At 46.3% G+C, this 24,524-nt stretch overlaps 1 protein-coding gene across 1 annotated transcript in view; it reads right to left on the bottom strand.

Moving 5' to 3' along the window:
* Positions 1 to 24,524, bottom strand: part of LOC144127805 (organic cation transporter protein-like) — a gene marked incomplete at its 5' end in the record, with an annotated part of 54,060 nt that overhangs the window by 13,347 nt on the left and 16,189 nt on the right. The window contains 4 exons of the mRNA XM_077660741.1: positions 10,722 to 10,810; positions 12,427 to 12,475; positions 15,640 to 15,808; positions 19,163 to 19,317. Of these exons, the coding sequence (XP_077516867.1) occupies positions 10,722 to 10,810; positions 12,427 to 12,475; positions 15,640 to 15,808; positions 19,163 to 19,317 (462 nt within the window). The remainder of the gene's footprint in view (positions 1 to 10,721; positions 10,811 to 12,426; positions 12,476 to 15,639; positions 15,809 to 19,162; positions 19,318 to 24,524) is intronic.

A 24,524-nucleotide genomic window follows, 5' to 3' on the forward strand; every position in this document is an offset into this window, starting at 1 on the left:
GTTTTATTTCTCTCACGCCAAAACACAGTTCGTAGCGAGGAAGCCCAGCGTACGCGCGTGTGTTCGCGTTTCTAAAACAGGACATGGAAAGGGGCAAGGGATTAAGAGGGAAGGGTGGAGAAGACGGTGCTACGGCAAACGATGGCCACGGAGGTAGTGAAAAGGGGGAAAAGGTCTGATGAAGAAATAAAAAGCATGGACATCATAAGCTGACGCAGAGGTGGCGAGAAGGCACCGAGGAAAGCCGGCAAGGGTGGCTGCGCTATCGTGGGAGCCCCGTGATTCAAGGGAGATGATACGTGAAGATTGAAAAGCGAGAGACGTTGCCGCGGCGAAAGCTGCGATAGCGAGGAAGAGTGGAGAAGGCTGCGCGTACAATGTGCATGGCCTGACTCGGTCGCACTGGCCTCGACAAGTTACGTCCTCACGTCCTCAGCGGTAAGAGGCGGGCCGCCACTGCGCTTCTCGAAGCAGCTGCCTTTGTGTGCAGTCAGGACAGAGTGGCTGGCCGAAGTTGGAGTGCAACCGCCATGCCACCGAAGCGAGCGTTGGATGGAGAGGTAGAAGTCGCTCGCAAGCCCCTATTGGAAGGATGCACACGGTGTTTCAATTTTTATTACCTCGCACTAGGGCGCTAACGACTTAGAGGTTGAGCTTCTTGCGGTGTCTGTGCACCCCGCGGTGTCAGTAACATCTACTGTGTGAACACAGATCGCGTGGCTCTTAATAGCGTCAAAGTTGTATGACGATGACGCGTGTAAGTTACTTGCAATGTGTCCTGTTCCCCGAGACACTCCTGCACGATCTGCGTCGCGCGTCCATTCCTACTCGTGCCTTATTAATACCGGCGAAGCTTCCCTGAATTTCATGTCTCGGCTTCCAAAATCAGTCTCAACCGCCGCACTGTCTCCGCTGATCTAAAATGTAGCTCCTTTCTTATTGTTTAGTCAACGCGAAGAGTACTAACTATAACTTATCCGCCTGAAGTGTGGTTTTGCATGGAAATGGCAAGAACCGGCGCTAGGAGGTACGTCGGAAAGTCGGGCTTTACACCTCATACAACAATATACTCCACACACAACGACTGCAGCACATGAGCCTCTTTCGCAATCTCGCCAAACTAACACAACAGCACAAGGATCAGGCAGGAAGCGCACTTATTTCATACCTGGCAGTAATGCGACATCCACACACGATCAGGAATTGGCCACACCAAGCTCACACCAATTAGTCAGGGCCATCTCCTACCACCAACCGCTACATTTCCGTGATCCGTCGTACATCATGAGCCAACTTGCCCCAAAGCAAGCGCTGCTAAAAATGAGGTCTGCTGTCCTGACAGGCAAAATGTCTCAGTGTGGCATGCGGAGACACTAGAAAATTGACTCTGGCTCTTCTTGTACAGCATCGCGAACTTGTCGACGACCGTTTCATCCCGAGATACAAAACAACTGTTAGGCCTCGCTTGATTTGTCGTGAGCTCGGGTTCGTGTCATGAAACCGGCGAGATTCTACGAACCAGCTTCAACGGGCCCCGTATGCTTAAATTTTCGGAGTTGCAAATATCGTATGAGCTACATTTGCCATACATTACCAGCAGCAACACGCGCACTGACCCGATGTCATTATCTATTGCAGAAGAACGTATATTACACATCAACAATGCGCTGTTTCTATCATACTAACTACTGCAGCCTTGTATAGTAAATTTCAACGAAAGCCAACGCCACCAAACTACACCCGCCGAAACAAAACAATGTAATCAGACAGGTGGAAAACGCGGCTTACTTTCTTTCAGCGACACCTGCATTTGAAAAATACATTGTACTTCAGTGCTTGAGTAATGGCTCCATTATGTCTCTTCTGATATTATTCTATCCTTAATGCCTAACCAAGACATGTACTATGGCGCCGAGGCGTGATTCCTGAAAAGTTTGCGCGATAACTACAAAATCGAGACTTTGAGTCTGACTTTTCAAACATCCTTAATAAATTAAAAAACCGCGCGGAAATTCACACAAAAGTACGTTCAACTGCTTTTCCTAAATATGGAGTAAGATACTGCTGTATGCAGCTACAACTAGATTGCTCATTCTGCCTTAGTGATCCGGCCTGGAGGCATAACTTCTCTCGAGCCAATGGGCGAGTTTTATGATCGACGAGGCATTTTGGTCCCATGAAGCTTCTAATACTGTCCCATTAAAAATTTGCTACATTGACTTCATGGGATGCGACACTGCCTCTGCGCAAAGACTGCCCCCGCCTAAAGACCGAGCGGGCGGTACTGAAGCAAATGGTGCGAGACCATTCTACGCACAAAGAAGCCGCCGCAAAGGTGCGACAACGTCGTTCGCGCCGCCGAAGGTCGTCAAAGAAAGCAGTCACATTTGAGAAGAATGCCCCAAACGCAACTGCAGCTTATCCGCCTCCAAAATCCGTACCAAGGGAGCCCGGCGCTTGGTGATGCTGGACCTGTTGCCTCAGATGCAACTTGGCCACCACTGCCAAAGCCTTCTACGCCTACAGTGTCAGGGATGGTGGCGCACTCAGGGCAGTGTGCAGCGCCAAGACTGATCCAGCCAACAGGTACGATCAAGTTCATGGCCCAGATATGCAAGTGATTGCAATGCTAACCTCACTAATGAATGCCATGCTTGCTCTGCTTTCCAGACTACGCACGCCAGCAGCAAAAAGCGCACTTCAAGTGCTGGACGCGCTCCATCCAGTTCTTGCCGCTCTGCAGTAGAAAGCATCATGGGTCCTTCGGACCTGTCTTTTCAAAAGAAAGTCAAGCAAGCTTTCATTTTCCAATGAAATGCTCGTGGACTCCAGTCCCGGATTTACGATTTACGGCACTACGTCTACGAGAATCACTTCCCCATTCTTGTGATTTGTGAAACGAAGACCGCGGCAATTTTGCGAATATCCGGTTACGAGGTATTTGCATCACCCACGCGCAACAAATACAGCAAAGTCATCGTCTACATTCGACATGAACTTACATATGTGTAACCTTCAGTTCCTCCGAACGAAGACAATCAGTACGTTTGCCTGACAGTGAAGAGCCGAGACCTGACGTTAACGCTACTGGCGGTGTACTTGGCGCCATCAAGTCGTTTCGAAGCCAGAAGGTTGAGTGGTTTGATGGCAGCTACACCTGCTCCGTGGGTCATTATGGGTGACTTCAATGCTCAACACACCATGTGGGGAGGCGTTAGGATGGACGTTAGGGGAAGACAGCTTGTGTCCTTCGCCTCTGTCCATGACCTCCAGTGCCTTAATGACGGAAGCCCTACCTATATTTGAGGGGTGACTTATAGCAGCTGCTTGGACTTGACTTTCGTTTCACAGTGCTTTACCAACAGCGTCCGGTGGTTTTCGGATGTAGAAATCCATGGCAGCGACCATATCCCAACCTATCTGATTATTACCGGCCATTCTACATTTTCCGCAGGCTCGTGTAGGCAGCGCATTGACTGGACAGTTTTTAAATTACTTATGGAGGCTGCTTGCACAGAGGGCTTCTCTACCGGTCTTGAACAAAAAATTAAGGAGGCCATGGAACATGCCACCTGCCCCTTTAACCTTGTCGCTAACTACACCGATTTTGACTTCGAATTGCAGCGACTACGATCACAACGGCGCAGGGCAGAGCGCAGATACCGGCGCACAAAGTCGCGCCTAGACCTAAGAGATGCTAGGCGCATACAGAAGAAGATTCAGCGCAGAATTCAGGCACTACAAACACAACGCTGGAGGACATTTTGCCAAACACTTGATCCACGGAAGCCTTTGTCACGCGTTTGGGGCGTAATTCGCGGTCTTCGCACGTCCCCTCAACAGTGCTACCCGTTCAAATCCGTAGCGCTCCACCAAAAACGCAGTGTGGTTGAGGTAGCCGAAGATTTCTGCTCAAGAAAAACAGGCCCTCCGAACCCAGGCGCAACGCTCGGATGGATGGACTATTCTCCATGGAAGAACTTGATGCTGCGCTGGCTTGTTGTAGAAGGTCATCATCACCAGGGCCCTATGGTGTGACGTACTCCGCACTTGCCAACCTTGGCCAAGAAGCTCGACGGGCTCTTTTGTACATTTATAACAAGTCATGGACTGCTGGCATAGTTCCTCATGATTGGAAGACCAGTCGTCTGGTTCCACTTCTTAAACCGGGGAAATAACCGCTTGACCTTTCGTCATACCATCCAACTGCACTCGCCAGCTACGTCGGCAAAGTCGTGGAAAGAATGCTGCTCACACGCGTGGAATGGTACTTGGAGCGATATCAGATTTATCCAACCTTCATGTCTGGGCTCCGACGTGGCCGCTCTTCTATCGACAACGTGGTTGACCTTGTAACGTCGGTGCAACACAGCAAAAGTTTGAAAACATTGACCGTGGCATTGTTTTTGGATATCAAGGCCGAGTACGACAACGTAACGCATCAGGCCATTTTGGACGCAATGGAAGCTGCTGAGATCGGAGGCCGCACGTTCAGCTAGATACGCAGCTATTTATTAGAGAGGTCGTTTTTTGTCCTGACTGCGGACGGACCAACGTCCTTACACCGAAATTCGCTCGGAATCCCTCAGGGTGGAGTGCTGAGCCCAGTTCTCTTCAACCTTGCTCTCACCGCCCTGGTCGACATATTGCCTCAATCTGCTCAGATCTCTGCATATGCAGATGATATCTGTATTTGGGCATCAGGGGTGACCCGTCCTCAAGTTCGTGCAAGACTTCAAAAAGGCGGCATCGATATTGACATCTTATTTTCGATTGCAGGGCCTCAAGATTTCGGCCGAAAAGTGTTCACTTGTGGCATTCACACGCAAAATAATGTCACTCTACGCCATTCGCATTAATGGTGAAGCCATTCCCTATGAGAGAAGCCACAGATTCCTTGGTGTTGTCATCGACAGGAACCTCTCGTGGAGTCCACATATCTACGACATGAGAAAGAGACTAATTGCGATTGTCCACGTCCTCTCCTTCCTCGGGGGAAAGTCCTGGGGCGCATCAGTGCGCTCTATGCTGCAACTGTACCGTTCCCTATTTCTGGGCTACATGCGGTACAGTCTTCCGGTATTCAGTTCTATTAGAAAGACAAATATCAAGACTCTTCAAAGTGTGCAAGCGCAAGCTCTCCGTCTCTGCCTTGGACTGCCTAAATGTGCATCAACAGCAGCAACTGTTCTTGTTGCCCGGGAACCTCCTGTTACTACATACATTGCTGTTGAAACCATGAGAAGACATATTCGGCACCTCACACGGGTTCCCTGTCATCACCTCGCAACACTCTCAATAATTAGGCCGCGTACTGCATTCGCCAAAGTCATTGAAGCCCATCGCGCATATCTTCCATCGGAGTTCACCCCTGCGTCAAGACCGTGCTCACCCTTATGGTGTCTTCATGAACCTCAGGTTCACCTCTATATTCCTGGAATTACGAATAAAGCTGGTGTATCACTACCCGCTCTCAAACAACTGACATTGAATCACCTGCATTCTTACCACAGTCACCGCATACATGTTTACACAGATGGATCAGTTCACTCGACCAGTTCTGTGGGGTCGGTGGTGATACCGGCCAGATCCATCTTCATGAAAGTGAAGACGACCTATCCAACATCTTCAACTCTTGCGGAACTCGCAGCCTTACGGGCTGCGGTAGAGTTCATCAGTCAAGAACCTCCACTTGACTGGACGGTTTTCATCGACTCTAAAGGAGCCCTTCAAGCCCTGCAAGCTGCGCTACGCCGCGGGTCGCAGGAACAACTTGCGAAAATCGCAACTATCGCTTCGTTTGGCAGAGTGGCGGCAAAGTTCTCGTTAGACAGAAAGAAGGTGACACAGACATTGCTATCAAGTCTAAAAATGACTTGATGACGCTTGCATAAGTGTTTCTACAAGTGTCGCGACCTATTTATGCTTATTACTCCTGACAAACTCCTGACAAAAGTCGCATCTTGGTAGTAAGCGTCTCAAAGGTTTAAAGGCTTTTCATTTGAATATTCAGTCTGCCAGAAATAAACATCAGTATTTAGATTTGTTTTTTGATAGTATTGGTTTTTCGTTTGATGTCATTATGCTCTCAGAAACCTGGTATACTAGAAATGACAATGTTTTTTCAATACCCGGATATGAGGTGTTCTACCTGAATCGCTCTTTACGCTGTGGTGGCGGCGTTGCCTTGTTAGCGAAAGAAAATCTCAGATGTGACCTTTTGCCTGATTTGACCTCTTCGAAATCTGAATGCGAAATGTTAACAATAGCAATGTGTAACCATGTCTTTTCTGTCGTGTACCGACCCCCTAATGGTGATCACGCTACATTCTGTGCTTCCGTAGAAACTATGTTTCAATAATGCACAACTAGTAAGCTTAACTTAATTTGTGGTGGGGACTTTAACATTGACTTGACTTCTAATACTCGTGAGTCAAAAGAAATGATATGGTTATACGAGAGCTATGACCTAAATAATGCTATTTCTTCTCCAACTAGAATTACTAGTACGTCTTCGACGCTAATAGATTTCTTTCTCATCAGCTCCTCCATCAAAACTTTTTGCATCTGGAGTCATAGCTTGCAATCTTAGCGATCACTTACCTGTACATGTAGTCATCCCACATCATGAAAAAGAAACTAGCCTTCCGATCCCTTCTAGAAATGTTTCATCCAGAAACTTGAAAAATTTCCGCCAAAAACTATCAACTGTATCTTGGGAGAACGTGCTTTCTTCATCTGAGGCAAACATATCTTTTGATATCTTCTTTAACTTGTTAAGAACTGCTTACGAAACAAGCTTTCCATTTTTGAATTCTTCCAAATCGAAAAAGATCAGAAAACCATGGATTACTCGATATTTACTTGCTAAAATAAAAACAAAGTATACAATGTACCCAGCATTTCTTAAGCAATGGGATCCCGAACTGCTTAAATCATTTAAGAAGTATCGTAATAAATTAAACAAGGAACTTAAGCATGCCAGAGATAACTATTTCAATAATCTTTTTTTAGGATCATCCAAAAACGCGGCCGTGACATGGAAAAAACTAAACTCAATATTTCAAAACGTGCAGGCATCAAAAAGAATTAGTGAAATTGTTGTGAATGGCACAATGATTTCAGGAACTGATCTAGCTAATGTTTTCAATGACTACCTAGTAAACTTGAAGTTTCCTGCACCGTCAGGAGACTGCACCCAATATTGACTGGCAGTTGTCTTGAGACAATTTACTTGACTCCAGTTTCAGAAACGGAAGTTTTCTCTGTTATCATGAAATTAAGAAATACTAGCTCCAGTGATATCTTTGACATTCAAGTCCGACCGATTAAATTCACTGCTGAAATTATTGCTGTCCCACTTGCCCATATTTTCAATCTTTGTCTGTCAAGTGGAGTATTTCCAGCACAGCTACAGTGTACAAAGGTTTGCGTTCTACACAAAAAAGGTGACAAAAATAATTTAGCAAATTACAGACCAATTTCTATTTTACCAATTTTTTCCAAAGGGCTTGAAAACGCCATCCATTCACGTCTGGTTTTATTTACAGATAAACATAACATCCTGATTGACTGTCAATACGGTTTTAGGGAACATTGTTCCACCGAACTTCTCCTGCTTCATCAAAAAGAGTTCATTCTAAAAAAAACTTGAAGAAAAACGATACGTATTGGTAGTTTTTTATAGACTTTACAAAGGCATTTGATTCTCTTAACCGGGGTATTTTGCTGAGAAAATTAGAATTCTACGGAATTCGTGGTGTTGCCTTGAAGTTAATAGAATCATACCTTAGTACTCGCATGCAGTCTGTTTCACTAAACAACAGCACCTCCACATTTCAATGTACTTCGTTTGGTGTCCCTCAGGGCAGCATTTTGGGCCCTTACTTTTTTTTGTCTTCTGCTGTTGCCTGTAAAAATGGGGGCTGCGGCTTTGTCAAGCTGTATTTTTTACAGCTTTTTCTGCAGCTCCTCTGTCCATATACCTTTGAGGCAGAAATAAATTTATTATTATTATAAACGATGTTGTTAAAATTGATGGTGATACAAAAGTCCTGATCTACGCAGATGACACCAGCCTGTTTCTCGAAGGTGACGATTACGAAATACTTGTTAATCATGCAAACACTTTAAGCAAACTTCATGATTGGTGTTCCTGCAACGGCTTGGTTATTAATACCCAAAAAACTAAAGCAGTCATTTTCCGAGCGAAGGGCAGAGGCATTGTTCCAAATAATATTCTTCAAATACAGTGTCAGCCGATAGAAATTGTGACAGAATTTAAAACTCTAGGCGTAATTTTTTCAGAGCACATGCTGTGGGACTCGCACACTAATCATGTTATCACGACCCTAGCTCGCACTATAGGATTAATCTACCGGCATCGAGACCTATTTCCTGTAAGCACAAGACTGCTAATTTATCATTCACTGTTTTTATCGCGCATAAATTACTGCTTTTTAGTTTGGGGCAAGACAACCTCAACAAATATCAGGAAACTGATGGTAATTCAAAATAAAGTAATCCGGATTATTTCAGATTCTTCACCAGACTACTCAGTAGACAGCTTGCTTAGAAAGCTTAGACTAATTAGCATAGAGAACTTGTATAACTATCATCTTTGTAAAAAGTTAAGGGATGAAAAGAAACAAGGCATTAATCTCATAACTAATCTGGCAAACTTGCAAATGAATACCCATTATTATACAACCAGACATCCTGAGCACTGGGAAGTTCATCGTAACCGCACTAATTATGGTGAACAAATGTTACGACACACAGTACCAAGTGTATTAAATTATTTTTTTCGCAAAGAAATTGATGTGATGAGCATTTCGAAAACAGAGTTCAGAGATTTATTTCTTTAGTTGTTTAGAAATAGGGTTGAGAAAAGGGTAATTACTTTTTTTCTCTTTCTCAAATGCTACAATTGTACTACCTATGCACTACCTTTTATAGAATTTTTTTTCTCAGGTTTGATCTGTATGCTCTGTGTACCTGTTAATTCTTCTGTTTGGTTTTATAACTGCTGTTCTTTCAAATCTTTGAAGTATTTTCAATCATGCATACTTACACTGCGTTTCGTACCTATAGATTTCACGGAAATTGTATTTTGCCAATTTTAGTGACGTATAAAATATCCATCAAAACGTGTTTTTGTGTGTGTGTGTGTGTGTGTGTGTATATGCTGATCAGTATATGTATATTGTATGAGCTGCTGTTGCCTATGTAGACAAAGGGGGTGGGACACTGTCAAGTTGCTGTTCAGCAGCTTTTTCTTCCATCTCCCCATGTTTTGTACAAACATGAAAATAAACCGTATTTGTAACTTGTTGCTGAGATCCGTCTACTGTACCAGGGCACCGTTTCCAAAGGTCATGACATCATTTTTCAAATGGCTGCCAGGACACTGTGGTATTAACGGTAATCACCAGGCTGATGCGGCTGCGCGTTCTGCTCACAACGACGCACTTCCAGTGAGGATCCCAATATCAATACCTGACGCAGCGTGCGGGCTTCGCCCTTTGGCGCTGGAGCTCACACTTTTAGCGTGGAACACGGGAGTGTTTTGCAACCTCCGCCTCAAGGCACTGGACCCTGGACTGCGCCTTCGTCTTCCACGTAATTTAGCACGTCGCGACGCAACATTGTTATGCCGTTTATGGATCGGTGTTGCTTTTACCAACAACTATGCTTTCCGGATAGGGATGGCCGACAGTCCTGCCTTTGAAATCTGCGGTTGTGAGGAGACCATCGCTCATCTTCTCTGTGAGTGCCCTGCATTTGCGAGGGCAAGACATACACTGTGTTGTGCCCTGGACCGCCTCAATCCTCACCCATTAACAGAGCAAAAGATCCTCGGTCCGTGGCAACAACAGTCGACTGCCCTCAAGGCATACAAGGCACTCTTTGCCCACTTGAGAGCGACTGGATTGAGTGACAAATTGTGACAGCGTTGTGCGTGTGTGTGTGTGTGTTATGCATTTTTCCCCTTCTCTCTTTCTCCTTTTAGTCCCCTAATCTCTCTTCCCCAGTGCAGGTTAGCCAACCGGAACCCCTTTCTGGTTAACATCCCTGTCTTTCCCTCCTCCTCTTTATCTATCTATCTATCTATCTTGCTACATTGATTGGAGTTAAATAATTTGGCGAATGCTAATATGCGTACGAAACAAGAGGAAGACAAATTTACATTTACAAGAAGTAAAAAAGAATATACACTTGTAAGAAAAAATTAGAAGCGTGAGATATAGCTTCAACAAACAAAAGCTATTGAGTTGATACTATCTAGGCTTTGGATATTGCAGACCATGTTTGTTTGCTCCTCTCGCGTGACACATTATCGCTGCATTTCATGCAATTTCATTCAATTCTAATTCTAATGATATTTGTGAAGCGGTGTCCTCTGACATCCCAGGCATATCACACCTTTATTCAGAGCCCCTATGGGAGTGACTTTATGTGCAGAGGCGGAGAAGTTTTCACAAGTTTTTCATTAATTCAAGGACGGACTCTGCCCTAGACAAGGGGCTCGCTTTGTCGCGCGTTAATTTCAATTTCTACAAGAAGCAATATACGACTAACGATTGCGACGGTAGCATGCACACTGAGGCGAATGTGATGGCATTCTCATCATCATGGCAACACCGTACGTGATTCCCACTGCTTCCGTCTGTCGACGACCTGTTCAGCAAAGGATGGGCCACAACCATGCCTGCACTCACCACAGCGCAAAGAGAACCAGTGTGTTCCGCCTCAGTTTAGGCGTTCTGAAGAAGTCCACGAAGTGGAACGCCGTCGCCTTTTTGGACTCCTGCAGAGATAAAAACAGGGGAAGAGTGGACAAGCGCTAAGTATTGACCCAACCGTCTGCTTCAATGCGTCAGAAAACTGCATTTTGCATCGATTGAAAGGTAAAAGGCCATTTGGTTAGGTCAGCTTGAGCGATGGTCGGACACAGACGGCATAGAAAGGCTCAACCGTTTTGTTAACGTTCAGTCAAACATGCATAATTCTCCATTCTCTTGTGCAAAAGGAGTAGCTCACAACCACTCACTCTCTTCTTTGGTGTTGTGCATCGTACAGACCGGGGGGATGCATGCGGGAGGACCGGGGTTCGATCCCCTGTGCCGCTGGGTACCCACCATGCAGCAATTCAAATAGGCACAAGCTTTCCCTTGGCCTGGTACACCGCTTATTTAGGGTGAAATGTCTGGGAAATGGTTATTTTGACCCCGCCTTGAAAAGACGAAAGTCCCTTGTGTCACGGCGCTCTTTGGCCGCAGATGCCCTTGCGCCATAAATATTTCGTCATCATCATTAACATATACAGGCAGGAGGCTTTCACCGCACGCCCAAAAGAGCTTAGTAGAGCAAAAAAAAAACGTCAAGCGCAAATGCATTTCAGAGCGCATTGCCGTCCCTGTGGTTGTACGCCGCTAGTTAATGACACTATCGCCATGCACGCCAGTTCACCAGACCAATCGTCCACGTGCATCGCATCGTCGAAGCGAAAGACAGATTAATTAGGAGCCATTCAGCTGCGCTACACATGCGTTAGTACCTCTTATTTTGCTCCGTGTTGTATGCTGGATACGTCGATTTATATGAGCTTCTATATGCATTTTATGAGGTGTTTTTTGTATATTTACGTTTATGTTTCCTGAACAAAACGCTAGTTGCAGCTCAACGCAGATTTCTCTGATCTCGTCATTCGGCCGCGCTGTTAATTGCAACGAAGTCACTGCAGCTTCTCCAGTTCTCGTTTTGCCGAATGTGGCTGTCGAACTGTTTCGCCGTCGCGTTAATTTAAAGTGCATAGGAGGGGTATTCAAGTTGGCGACTCAATCTCCGGCGGCCGAGCGCCCATCAGAACATGTTCCTCTTTCAGCTCAAATGATGGTCTTCTGTGCTTTGTTACTCATACTTCACATTTGTGATTCAAGCCCAGCTGAATTGTGCCTACGCTAATTAAGAACCAGTAAACAAATCGCAGTATATTGGCAAATTGGTACCTGCTAAATCCTGAGAATATAAACTGATTGAATATTTTCCACATGTAGCTAGAAAACATCCTCGAAAAGCACGTTCACATGCTCACTACGTGCCACACTGGTAAGGATATTCTTAATAGCAGCCTCCGACTGCAATGACAATTTTCTTGCAATCTTGAAAATAAAGAGCCTGGATGTGTCCGCATACCTAGCAATTCAGGATAAAATCATATTTGAGCCGGAAACCGTTTAAGGACGCCAGTTTTTCATATAATGCAAGATTTCACTATAACAACCAATATATCCGCAGACCATTAGACGGCAGTCTTGTACATTTTTTTCTGTTCACGGTTTTGTTATCGTCAAAACCGTTCCCGACTGATTTTCTATGGTAGTCGTAACTGTTCGATGGAATCGCTGGAAATCCCTCGCCCACCCTCGTGCAGGGCAGCGAAGGTGTTCTCCCAGAGAGATAGTTGCATGCCCTGCACACAAATTTTTCCCACCAAACAGAACCACTTGTAAAAAAATGCAGGACTGATGTCGGGTGATCTGCGGATATATTGAATGTTATAGTGAAATGTTACATTACATGAAAAAAAATGCTTCAGGAACGGTTTGCCGCTGAAAATGCTTTTGGCCGGAATTGTTGGGCATGACACAGCAGGGCAATTAGGTGCACGCATTAAAAGCACCTGGACCCTTACAACGAGACTAAAACAATTCCATCTAATTTTTCTCATTAAAAATTGATTTTCTGGTTCTTTCTGACTAAGCTGTTGTTTGTCTGGCAACGAAAGAAGAGTTTTATTAGGGAGGAAATTGGAGTAAAAAATTTTCCCGCCACTCGATTCAAATTTGTGAGGACACAACCGAAGGGGGTCAACTCCCTGATTACACACTGCATGAAAGTGAGAGGCTGTGTGGTCTAGCCTCAGGAATCGGAGCCCCTGCCCCGACAGACCGCTGCCGGCATGAGAAAACGGCCGCTGATGGCGATGTCTGTACATCATTTTACAGCGAGAGCTGTTTGGCGTGTGGATTTTTCGTCGCTGTTGTAGTGATAGCAGTGGTCGGCGTAGCCATTTAGTGGTTACCACGGGAACAACTTGGAGGATGGCTACCGTGCAAGGAGGAGAGTACAGCGAGAGCGTAAAAAAACGCAACCGAAGGGTGGAGGTAAGAGAAGGTATGGCGAGGAACGAACCCCGAATTATGAGCCAATTATGAGCCACTTTGTGGGAGTATGGAATCAATCAGTGGCTCATAGTCTTAAGCGCGTTGCTGCAAAATACAAAGTACCAGTGGTCTTCTCTGCACCCAGAAAACTTGCATCGCTGTGTCGAAAGATTGTAAATGATGATGCCAAATCAACAGAATGTGAAATTAAGCATGTAAACCCGTTTCTGAAATGCGCTGTGGGGGTGGTTTATAGCATCCCGCTGACCTGTAGAAAGGTGTACATCGGCCAGAAAGCCCGATGTATTAATGCACGTTTAACCGAGCACAAACGGTCACTAAGAGTTGGTACCGGGTCACATTTGCCGCGTCACTGCAAGGACTGCGGCAAAGAAGAGAAGAAGAATTGTCAACTAAAGCTCCAGAAAACTCAAATCCTTTGCAGAAGTAAAGATAAGACTGCCCGAGAACTGCTAGAAGCCCACCGGATTAAAAAAGGCGGGAGTTCCTGCATCAGCACCCCATCCCTAGTCATACATAAGAATGAGAGTATATTTTTAGATAAGTTTAGAAAGATTTGAGCCACTTTTGTTCCCTACAATGCAGTATCCATACCATCGCCAGTATCTTTTACCCTTTGCTTGTGTTTTTTTTCCATCACCCCTACCTCTTGGCTATAAATAAGCCGTGCGTGTATCCAATAAACAGTTGCAAGTAGTGCCTGTGTCGTGTCCGTCTTTGCCTATGTGCCGTGTCTTTTGTGCGCTTCATCCACTCAAGCTATGAACCAACTTGCCCAAGAACGTGTTCTTCTTTCTACATCGCATAAAATAAAAAACAACACTGGGTCTCCTGATGTCTTATTTACTCACATTGAATACCGAGTTCCTGTCATACATTTTCACTGCAACAGAACGCGTCACTCCACCCGCACTTCAAAATTCTGAGATACACACATGCGTCAGAGCAACCAGTCAGGGGATTCACGTTGCGCAACGTATAGTCGCACTGTGCTCTGAGCAGAGACTTCGTTTAAAGCGTTTTTCTGAATGCCTATTCACGATTCGGCTTTTCTGCAGTCTAAACAGACCCATGAGCATGAAAACCTCGCACGGAATCCTGAAGTATTGCGTTACGCGCCGCAATCTTCTAGTTAGGGCGTGATTTCGGAGTCGTTCTTAAGAGTCCGCTGAAGAAAGCTCCAAAAGAAAACACACTATCAGGACACTACACGTAGCAATTATCAATATTTTCATATTTCTCCCACAGATGACAGTTCACTAAGCACGTAACAAACGTCCCCTTAGCGCAACGCCACGTGTTTGCTGGTAAGGCCGTGTGGCGATTAAAAAAAGTTTTTGCGGTGGGTTGAATAAAAACACGCCAAAGTCGCTTCAATCTCCCAAGAGACCATTTTTTTGTCCAAAACCATACCATAGTGGTCACTTTCCTTTTTTTTCCAAGAAATGGAGATATGCTTAGTCACAAGAGACACCATATTTTTTTTTTTCAATAAAAAATCTCTGTTTGGACGGGAGAACTAAAATCAGCCTGCAAAACTAAAAGGTGTTGGGTGAGCCCTACTCGCGTTAAAGCAAACACGTAGTGCCATAAAAGACTTGCCATGCTTGACTGGTCGTAAGCCAAAAATTCTCGCAGCCGTATGACGAGCGGGACTCGATGAAATGCGCTAGGGCTTAGTACACTGGTGTCAAAAAAGCCTATACCCTATCAAAAAATCTCATATGAATGCATTCTTATATGTGTTTCATATGTGTTTCATACGAGTTATATGAACCACAAGTGAGCCTCGTATGAACTCATATAGACAGCGTTTGAATTCAACAAAAAATAAAACATTCCACCGAGGTCTGTCTAGTTGGAAAAGGAATTTAATTGAGAAAAGAACGCCAACCGAAAATTATTTGCGACTACGTTTCGGTCAGAACCTTCCATAAAATTGCCCTCTCAAAAAGGATTTAAAAGAAGAAAAACAGAAATTAACGAGTGGGAGCTCGTACCAGAAGAGCTTTGCCGGGCTTGTAAAAGCCTGTTTGAACATAGAAGAAACAAACAGCAAAGTGCTCAAAAACAAAAATTCCTGTCAGGCCTGAGAAGAACAAAATGACGCGCCGCTGCTGAGTTTAGCGCGTAGTCCACGGTAGCGAGAATCGAGCTTGACCCCTCGACTCGACCAGGGATGTAGACTTCCCTGTGTTTCAGTGCTATATTGCCGGTGCCGGATTTCCAGACATAGACGAGACTAATTTCAGACTGTTCAAGGTCTGATAGACTAATGGAGATCCTGCAAAAAGAGAGGGGCACTCTGGGCGAAGTGCCGGACTGCGTGACCTTGCGAGACGAGCGCTGAAGCGCGGATGTCTGCGCCTAAAACGATGCATGCTTGATGAAAATCAATGGCAATTTAGAGTCTCGATGTCAGCGACCGCAAGCAGTTGTATGCACTTACAACCAGAAGGGCACCATCATGAGGGCCGACAGTCCCGTGGCGAGCTGCAGGTATCCCCAGTCGCGGATGTAGTAGGCCAGCAGCGGCAGCAGCAGCAGGGGGATAGTGTATCCGATGCCGAACCCCACGTTCATCATCATGCGGTACTGCGGCGGCATGATCTCCATCACTGGGCACGGGGAGAGACAGGGCGGAAAGCCTATAGTGTTCGCAAAGCCGGTGTTCGTTCGAGACGTGTGCTCGAAGGGAGTCAAACAGCCAAGACGTCCGAGAGTAAGCTCAACTCGCAAGTTATTTTATTACAGCGCACATTTATACGGCCGCATTGCAGCCTCTGCCCACGCATTGTGCGTCACTATGTTATATGTGAGGCGCGTGGAGCCCAACGTCAAGTGCGCGATTTGTGTTAAATAAGAGATCCCCATTTTTTGTGAGTGGAGAATGTCATTAAAGGGGCAATATAAGGAGGAAAACTGATTCAAGCTATACTGATAAATGACTGCCGCTTCATGACAAATATGCCATTTTTGCCTAAAAAAGAGCCTTGATACGGCATAACATGTCGAGAAAGCGAAGTATACGAGGCGGTACTCCTTGGTTATTCCTGCAACTGCGCTAGGTAGCGGGAACTCTTCGCCGACGAAAATTGGTTCTCTGCTTTCCCGCAGAACGCTATTGCGCCTTTAGTGGGCAATTACCTTCGAAATACGAAGAGAACAATGCGGGGGGCCCAGCCAAGAATGCGAAGAGTCTTATAATTAAGACAGCGTAATCCAAACGATGAAAAAAGATCAGACACAAAACATGAGCGCTGAGCCTTTCGCCTAGCGTTTTGTGCACCCAGCCTGCGTGTAGCCGTTGTACGGATCAACTTCAGTACCTCAAACTACCAACGGCATTCACGTCGGGAAGCGGCCCGTCGAACTGGCCGGAGAGCTCCGCCAAACACACGTCGTAAAAGAAGTAACCTTTTCCGAGGTCAGAGTCACGTGACCTTTAAGGACAGTGGGAATTACATTTGTGATTTTTTCTGCAACGCAGTCCCTTTTACGCGCAGAAAAAACATAGGTAGTGTTCTTTAGGAATAATCTGTCTGCCCAGCACACCGTCTTCCTTAGTTTTCTATTTCCCTCAGTGCACCTGTAACGAGGGATTGAGGAAGTACGCGTGAAGCATGAGAAAGAGTGAGGACATTTTCCGGCGCACTGCTCGGCCGGCATTTGTGAGCCAAACCTTTAGATGCAACGATTCAAGGCGGAATAGTAACAAGATAGCAGACGAACTCTTAAGAGCTTTTGTTTTCATTTGTAAAAAAAAAAAAAAAACAAGCCGATGCATATGCAAGACTTTTGCGCCATTTGAGTCTTTTGCGAGCCACCAATTCAACATCTGAGGCTATTAGACACGGCTGCCTTTTGTTGTACAATTAAAACTGGATTTAACCAAGTGAACATCAGCCACGGATTATTTCGTTAAGTCGAGAAATTCGTAAAATAGAAGAAGGCCTTCTTACGGCCTTTCAGATCTTAAATTATAACGTAGCGGCACTCAAAAGCTACGGCGGCGTCGCATTTGCCGAGAGCCCACGCCTTCGCGTATAAAAAGTCCGCGAAAGCAGCCCAAATCGCTATTGCACAAAAGCGCCATATGACAGAGCGGATTCAAAGCCAAGGTGGGAAGCACCGCCGACTGCCGAGTCTTATGTTGCGTGCTGCAGCGCAGCATGAAGCCCCGTCAGAACAAAACCAGGGTCGTGACTTGGGCGCCGAGATATTACTGCTGCACGTTTCCAACAAGCTGCGAGACATCGTTGGGAGATTGAGTGAGAAATCGCCTTTCTTTTACTCACTTGTTCTCGGAAAAAGTTCGTTAAATCGGGTTTAGTAGTTGTTTGTTTCGTTATTTCCGGTTACTGAGAACACTGAACGCAACGGGCACTTGTAAAGGAACCAAAATTTGTTAGATTGGGAACTTCGTAAAACCGGGTTTCGTTAGATAAGTTTTAACTGTACTCCCAATTTTACATGACATATCAAGTGAATAACAGCGAAATTACCTGTCCCTTCCTGTGCAGATTACTAAAATTATCCATAGGGCACACTGGAGTTTCGGCAGAAATCTGGGCAGTGACAAGTTAGCAATCCGCCTGCTTTTTACTACCTCTGCTCGCCGCAACCGCCAATGCGCATTGGCGGCTGGCGGTCGTGGTGAGCGGCGTCATGGTTAAACTGATTACTTTTGGCGTAGAGGGGATAAAATTTGTAATCTCAGATTTTCTATTGATGAAAGCATAAACGAAAGAACAGTTGTATATTACACCGATTCGTTGAACTATCGACAATAAGAACCTTGCAACATTAATAATATGGCTCGAGCACTTCTTTAAAGGTCGCATGCAGTTGCCACCTGCTAAGTCACAACTCGCCATTAACTAATCTAACGTCAGGAGTACCATGAGGCCACAGGTTTTTCACTACTCTGGTTCTTAATCTGCAAGTAGGACCTCGAAACAATACAGAAACAAAACTTGGACTTTTCGCGTACTGTTAATTACGACGGCCCTATATAATCCATAGTCGTGACGAAAGCACTACACCACAAAATGACGTTGAGAAAAACGTACGATGTAAAAAAACTAAGCTTACTGAAACTACGTTTTTCATCTTTCTTTGGTTAAAACTGCGAAACACACACGGACACAAGGAAGGTAGACGGCACGGAGGACCGAATACGTTCTTCCAAGATACTGAAGCAACTGAAAGGAAAATTACTTTTGCACTGTCAAGTTTGTCGTTCCCCCAAGAAGATATTTCATAATATAATGTGGAAACTAACCCTGGAGTTTCAGCGCTAGCGCTTAACACATCCACGCACGCACACATGCGCGCGCGCACACACACACACACACGCACACGCACGCACGCACGCACGCACGCACGCGCGCACACACACACACACACACACACACACACACACACACACACACACACACACACACACACACACACACACACACACACACACACACACACACACACACACACACACACACACACACACACACACACACACACACACACACACACACACACACACACACGTGGTAAGTGCATCAGATGGCCGTCCATCGCACTTCCAGAAAAAGAACACATGGTGTAGATTTGTAGGTTGGAGTACGGGAAGAGGAACGTCACATTGACTAACGTATTCTCGAGTCCTCTTCGGGCTTCTAACTTTCCATCAGTTGTTTGGGCCTGCTGACTTTCTTTTGACGATTGCTAGTGGTAACGTAAATAGCATGCAAAACACTCTTGTTCGCTTTTGCGACTAGAAACAGATGCTAGGGTGAGCGCCACTCGCGTTCGCTCAAGTCTTTCGCCTTCTGTGCTGTGAGAAGCGTGTATGAGTCCCACGTAACACAGCTTGCGCCCCTGAGCAACAGCTGAGCTGCTCAGTGCCGCGCACAGGTGACCTTTCCCGAATCCATCCCTGGCACTCGGACACAAGAAGGGTGGCCACTTACGCAGCGATACGGTGGTCGCCTGGGATCCAGCCACGCCCATGGCAACAACGAAGCGGCCCGCGTTGTACCAGCCGATGCCCGGTGCCAGCGAGGAGAGGGACCCGAACACCAGGATGACCAGCACGCAAGTGAAGAATGTCGGGCGGCGGCCAAGACTGCGCCAAGTCGTGGGCATTAGGAAACTAAGCATAAACACGCAGGTGCTCTCTTTATCCTACCACCACCCAGTTGAACATTGCGCATGGTCCATTTTTAAAAGCAAAAGCTTTTCTAGCCTCGTCGAGCCAAGGTCATCGGCGAGGTACATTTGACCTTCAAGTGGAGGTGTGTCAGCCACGTGATGTACCACGTGACTCGCCGCAGGTGGAGCGCGCGCCGCTGCCACCTCGCCAGCTGTCCGCCTGCCTAAAATGCCAGCAGTTGACAACCAAAGATCATATATTACAGGGATGTGAGGTCAAGCCTCTACTCCGTAAGCTCCTGCCAGCTCCCTCCGAATAGAGCGGGAATCAAATCCTGCTCTAGCTGGAGAAGACAATACAGGTCATCCCTGTATTGGGGTCATAGTGAGGTAAACTCACCCACCATCTACAAATCCTTGGTAATAAAGTTGGTTCTCTCTCTCTCTCTCTGCGTTCACATGACTAACCGCGTGACTCGATATTAACCGTTCACTCTTGCGTGCATACACACCACCGCCTCGCAGTTTCTCACTATGGATGAATGAATTCGGCCGGGACCGTCTGCGCCGTATGTAGACACGGCCTCGTAGACGACCGGCAGAGTCTGATCATCCGGCTGACGTGTCCTGTCATGCTAAGTGTATAGCTAGAGGTAGTGAAGTTAAACGTGCCAAGCCAGCGGCAGAGACCGACGAAGAACGGGAGCGTCGTATGGCGGTTGAAGGATACCGAAAGGCGGCTGGGAAGTGCTTTGGAGGCAGCCGCTGCTGCTTCCGCCTCTGCCACGACTTTGGCTTCGGCGACGGACGAAGAGGTTGAGTCTAAGCTCTCTTAGCAACACAGCATAGCCACGCATAACAAGCTTTTACTTGAAAAAACCAGACTCAGCCGAGCTAAGCCGCTGCCATTTATTCTCCTCCTTTTTTTTTGGAAAATTTCTCACTGAGATAGAATTCAGTTTTTCTATGCAGTGGTTGTCCGAAGTTTGTCTTCCACCCGTACAATAATTACATTCCTCCGCCACTCGCTATCTCCACCACCACGGGCTGTGCCGGGTGTCTTGCACCGGTGTCCGAAACCAATAGATGCTGGCTAGACGGAAAAGATCAATGGCATATGTTCTTTCGAGAAGCGCTGTGCGGGCAAAGGTGGCTTAACTACTAAAACTCGCATATAGTACGGCAGTCCAGTTTTACAACTTTCTTTGCGGAGCACGCAGTGATGGCCCACTCTTTTTCGACCGAAGTTAGGCCTTGCTTATCTTCAAGAATGGCTAGCTGGGTGAGTCGGTACTGGTTCTTCTTGAAAAGTTTATTTTGAAGGTTCATCAGCACTACCTTTGGGCCTCTTCCTCCTGCTCCCCTCGTGTGTGCATTGTTTTTCTGGCTTTTGTATCAGATGCCCGATTCGGTTATATTTAAGAGCGTTCATGTTTAGAGATTCCGGGGGGTCTGCTACCACCCTGATATCACAGCGCCATCTGTGGCAGCAACTAGAAACCATCGCATATCTCACTGAGACTTGCAGCCCCAACTACAATAGCATTGTAGAAACAACCACCTCCCGCGTGCCAATGATGACGTCACGGTCCAATACGGTGTATAGATGTGGAACTGTGTGTGTATGATGTCAGGGGAAGAAATGAACGTATAGTTTTAGTTTCTCCTACCCAAGATGCGGCCACCGTCTGGAAGACGTTGAAGTAACGAGCGTTAGCTGTTTGGTTTACTGGAAATTATATGAATGACATTAAAGTGAGGCACACGAATGGAAATACAAATTTGGCCGCCTGGCTTTCTGGGTAGTGTCCGAGTATGTCTGATCTCTTGGACTTATTTCCCATATCTTCTTCCGCCACGGCGTAAGATGTCGATGGTTTGGGATCATCCATGTCCTTCTCAAAAGCACAAAGTGGTAGTGAACGTATTGGCGAAACGAGCGCATCTGAGAGGAGCTCCGGAGGGAGACGTCTCATTACGGAAGGATGGAACATAAGAACGTCACATTTGAAACGGGGTGGACTGCCACCATGCTCGGCTACGCGCGCACGCGCGCCGCCTAGCGGAACGATCGACGCCTAGCACCATCTATGAGATATTACCTTGCACGTCTACCCGTTGTCGAGTTACACCCCCTCATGTTACGTCCCAAACGAAATTAGCTTCGTTTGGGTGGTCAAGGTGGGTCTACAATTCGGCTTGCGGTGCGATATAGTAACGTTTTAATTAGTAATTGGATGTATACAATGCATACCCATTATTTAATTGTGGTTTTATTAGTATACCACAAACATACGGTTTTATTTGACACAAACCTGTCCAAGTTAACAGCCGATTCTTCCAGTAGGATGGCTGAAAGCTGCCAGCATGTCACATTTTTAAACCCGCCGACATGCGCAGCCTTGTTGATAAGTTTTGTGCAAGAGCTTGGTTTTCTGGCGCGACAAGATTCTTTCCGAAGCAAAAGATGCATTGAGCTGGTATGTGTGCGCAGAACTTTTTTCAGACTTGCACACGCACGCACACATTTCGTCTTTAAAGAGCGTTTGCACATGTTCTACCACATCTTACGTCTGGAATGAGCAGCTTGTGCACGTTAAAGGCCCTCCTTTCTCTCTTCCCTTACGGCGCGGTTCAGCTGTCGGCCGAGGTGTGAGAGAGATACGGCACCATTTCCTTCCCCAAAAACCAGCTTTCAATTTTTCAATTTCCGCAAAGAACGTCATTCTTCTCCTCTTCCTTCACACCCTCCTCTATTTCTTCCCTTCCCTTACGCTGCCGTTCAGATGTCGGCCGAGATGTGAGAGATACTACGCCATATCCTTTCCCCAAAAACCAATTTTCAATTTTCAAAATCAGGTGCCGCCGATTAGTGATGGCAGATGCCGGGGTGAGCAAACATCTTTTACCTTCCTTTTTGTTATTTTAAATAAATAATCACTATATATATTTTCCAACGAGGCGAGAACTGCGCGCTCTGGCCACAAATATGCCGCGCGCTAGAACCCGTGCGTTTCGTATTTTTGTGTCCGTATTGCAAAAAATTCTCCTGCGCAAAGCCCCGCCGCGGTGGCTTAGTAATTAGGGCGCTCGACTACTAATCCGGAGTTCCCGCGTTCGAACCCGACCGCGGCGGCTGCGTTTTTATGGAGGAAAAACGCTAAGGCGCCCGTGTGCTGTGCGATGTCAGTGCACGTTAAAGATCCCCAGGTGGTCGAAGTTATTCCGGAGCCCTCCACTACGGCACCTCCTTCTTCCTTTCTTCTTTCACTCCCTTCCTTATTCCTTCCCTTACGGCGCGATTCAGGTGTCCAACGATATATGAGACAGATACTGCGCCTTTTCCTTTCCCCAAAAAACCAATTATTAGTCTCCTGCGAAAAATACTTGTCGCGAACAACCACTTACTAGAAGGTTGCTTACGATAGTCTGCGTTTTTGTTTATAAATAGTTCAACACTAGAACTTGCCTCGACTGTCCGAAATCGGCGAATAACTGCAGTCGTCTGCGCTCAGAATTTTCTTCGCGGCGAGCGGAGCACCACATTTGACACGCTGCGCCATCTAGGGGCTCCTAGACCTACCCCAGCTCCACGCTGGGAAAATGGTTCAGTTCGCAGTTCGCCGGATGGCGCAACCGCGCAGCCGCTGAAGCCACTGATCACTACGTGGCTGGATGCCGAATTCCCGCTTTCCGAAGCAGGCGCTAGTGGAGCCACCGGAAGTTGAACCGCATGTCCCAGAAATGCGGTGCCAGCTGCGCCTGCTGTAGCTTCTCAGTATTTCACACTGCAAAAAGCCGCGTCTTTTGCCCTTTTGGTCTGTTTTTTTAATTGCTACTGGGTAATGTCTGCTGTTATGTCGAAGGAATAAGGAATCTATACCCGAGAAATGCCAATACTGTTTGAAGAACAGTGTAATTTCAGAGGAACGGAAGAAAACAGCTATTATTATTAGTATTATTATTTTATGTTCACAGATGAGATTTTGTAGTAGCGGTACTTGAGGAAGTGTCTTCTCAAAACAGCTGGCCTCGCAGCAACTTTCACAACAGTTGTTGTTCGAGTGATGTCTCAGGGAACATTGCTGTCCACTGGGTTTTGCTGGCTACTTTCTTTGCGGCAGTTATTTTGCCTTTTCTTAATTTCTTAAATTGCTAGCGAGATTTATCCTTTTTTATGCTTCTATGTTGTATTAAGGACAGTTGCCGGGCCAGTTGGTACATGATCTCACCGAAAAACAGCGCGCTTACACGGGACACGAGAAAGGAGACACGCACACACACAGCGCTTACTTACAACTGCAGGTTTTATTGCATTGCTCACAATAAATACTAGAAAGGAAAAAACAAAAACAGTAGAAGGCGAGGAAGAATTCCTTCTGTCGCATCATGTCGTCATAGTTATTCAAGATATTGAATCTCTTTTCTTTTCAATGCCATCGATGGCGTGCGAATGCATGACGCGGCTTTCCTATCTATGATGAAAGCTTCAAACAGCTCGCGCTTGTGCTGGTGATTATATCGCCCCAAAATCTGACTTCGTCCAAAGTTAGGTGTGCAGTGACAGCCAGACACGTGTTTTGCCAGCGTGCTGCCGTATCCCGTGCAGATTAGCGTGCTCTCGTAAACGGTCGTTTATGCAACGTCCACTTTGACCCACATAAGAAGCCCCGCATGACAGCGGGATCTCGTAAATTACCTCCGTGTCACAGGTGGTGAACATTTGTTCATGCTTCTTACTGCACCGCGCTGGTTTTGGGGCATCTTCGTTCACCAATCTGCAAAGCAAATTGAGCTTTCTTAGTGCAGTTAGAATCAGATCAACTCCAGCACGCCCTATTATCTTCTTCAACGAGTGGCTGATCCCCTGTAGATACGGCATAACAGCCCTCTTCTCTTTTTCATTCCGTGGCTTCTTCGGGTGGCCAGATTGGCGGAGATCTTTCAGGAGCTTGAATCCGATCCCTGAAATGAGGGCATCCGGGAAGCCCGCTTCGCGTAGACGTTTCAGCTGGGAGTCTGTGCTAGTTTGCTGACGGTGATAGCACGATCTTTGGAGGGCATTCTTCAAGGCGCCCAAGGATATTGGTCGTTTGACGAGCTTCGTATGCGAGGAAGAGTATGGCAAAAGGCTTTTCTTTGACCTCGGAGCATAGCACCAGCACAGATGGTCCTCACTTG

Source organism: Amblyomma americanum, chromosome 1 (assembly GCF_052857255.1).
Source record: "Amblyomma americanum isolate KBUSLIRL-KWMA chromosome 1, ASM5285725v1, whole genome shotgun sequence".
NCBI lineage: Eukaryota > Metazoa > Arthropoda > Arachnida > Ixodida > Ixodidae > Amblyomma > Amblyomma americanum.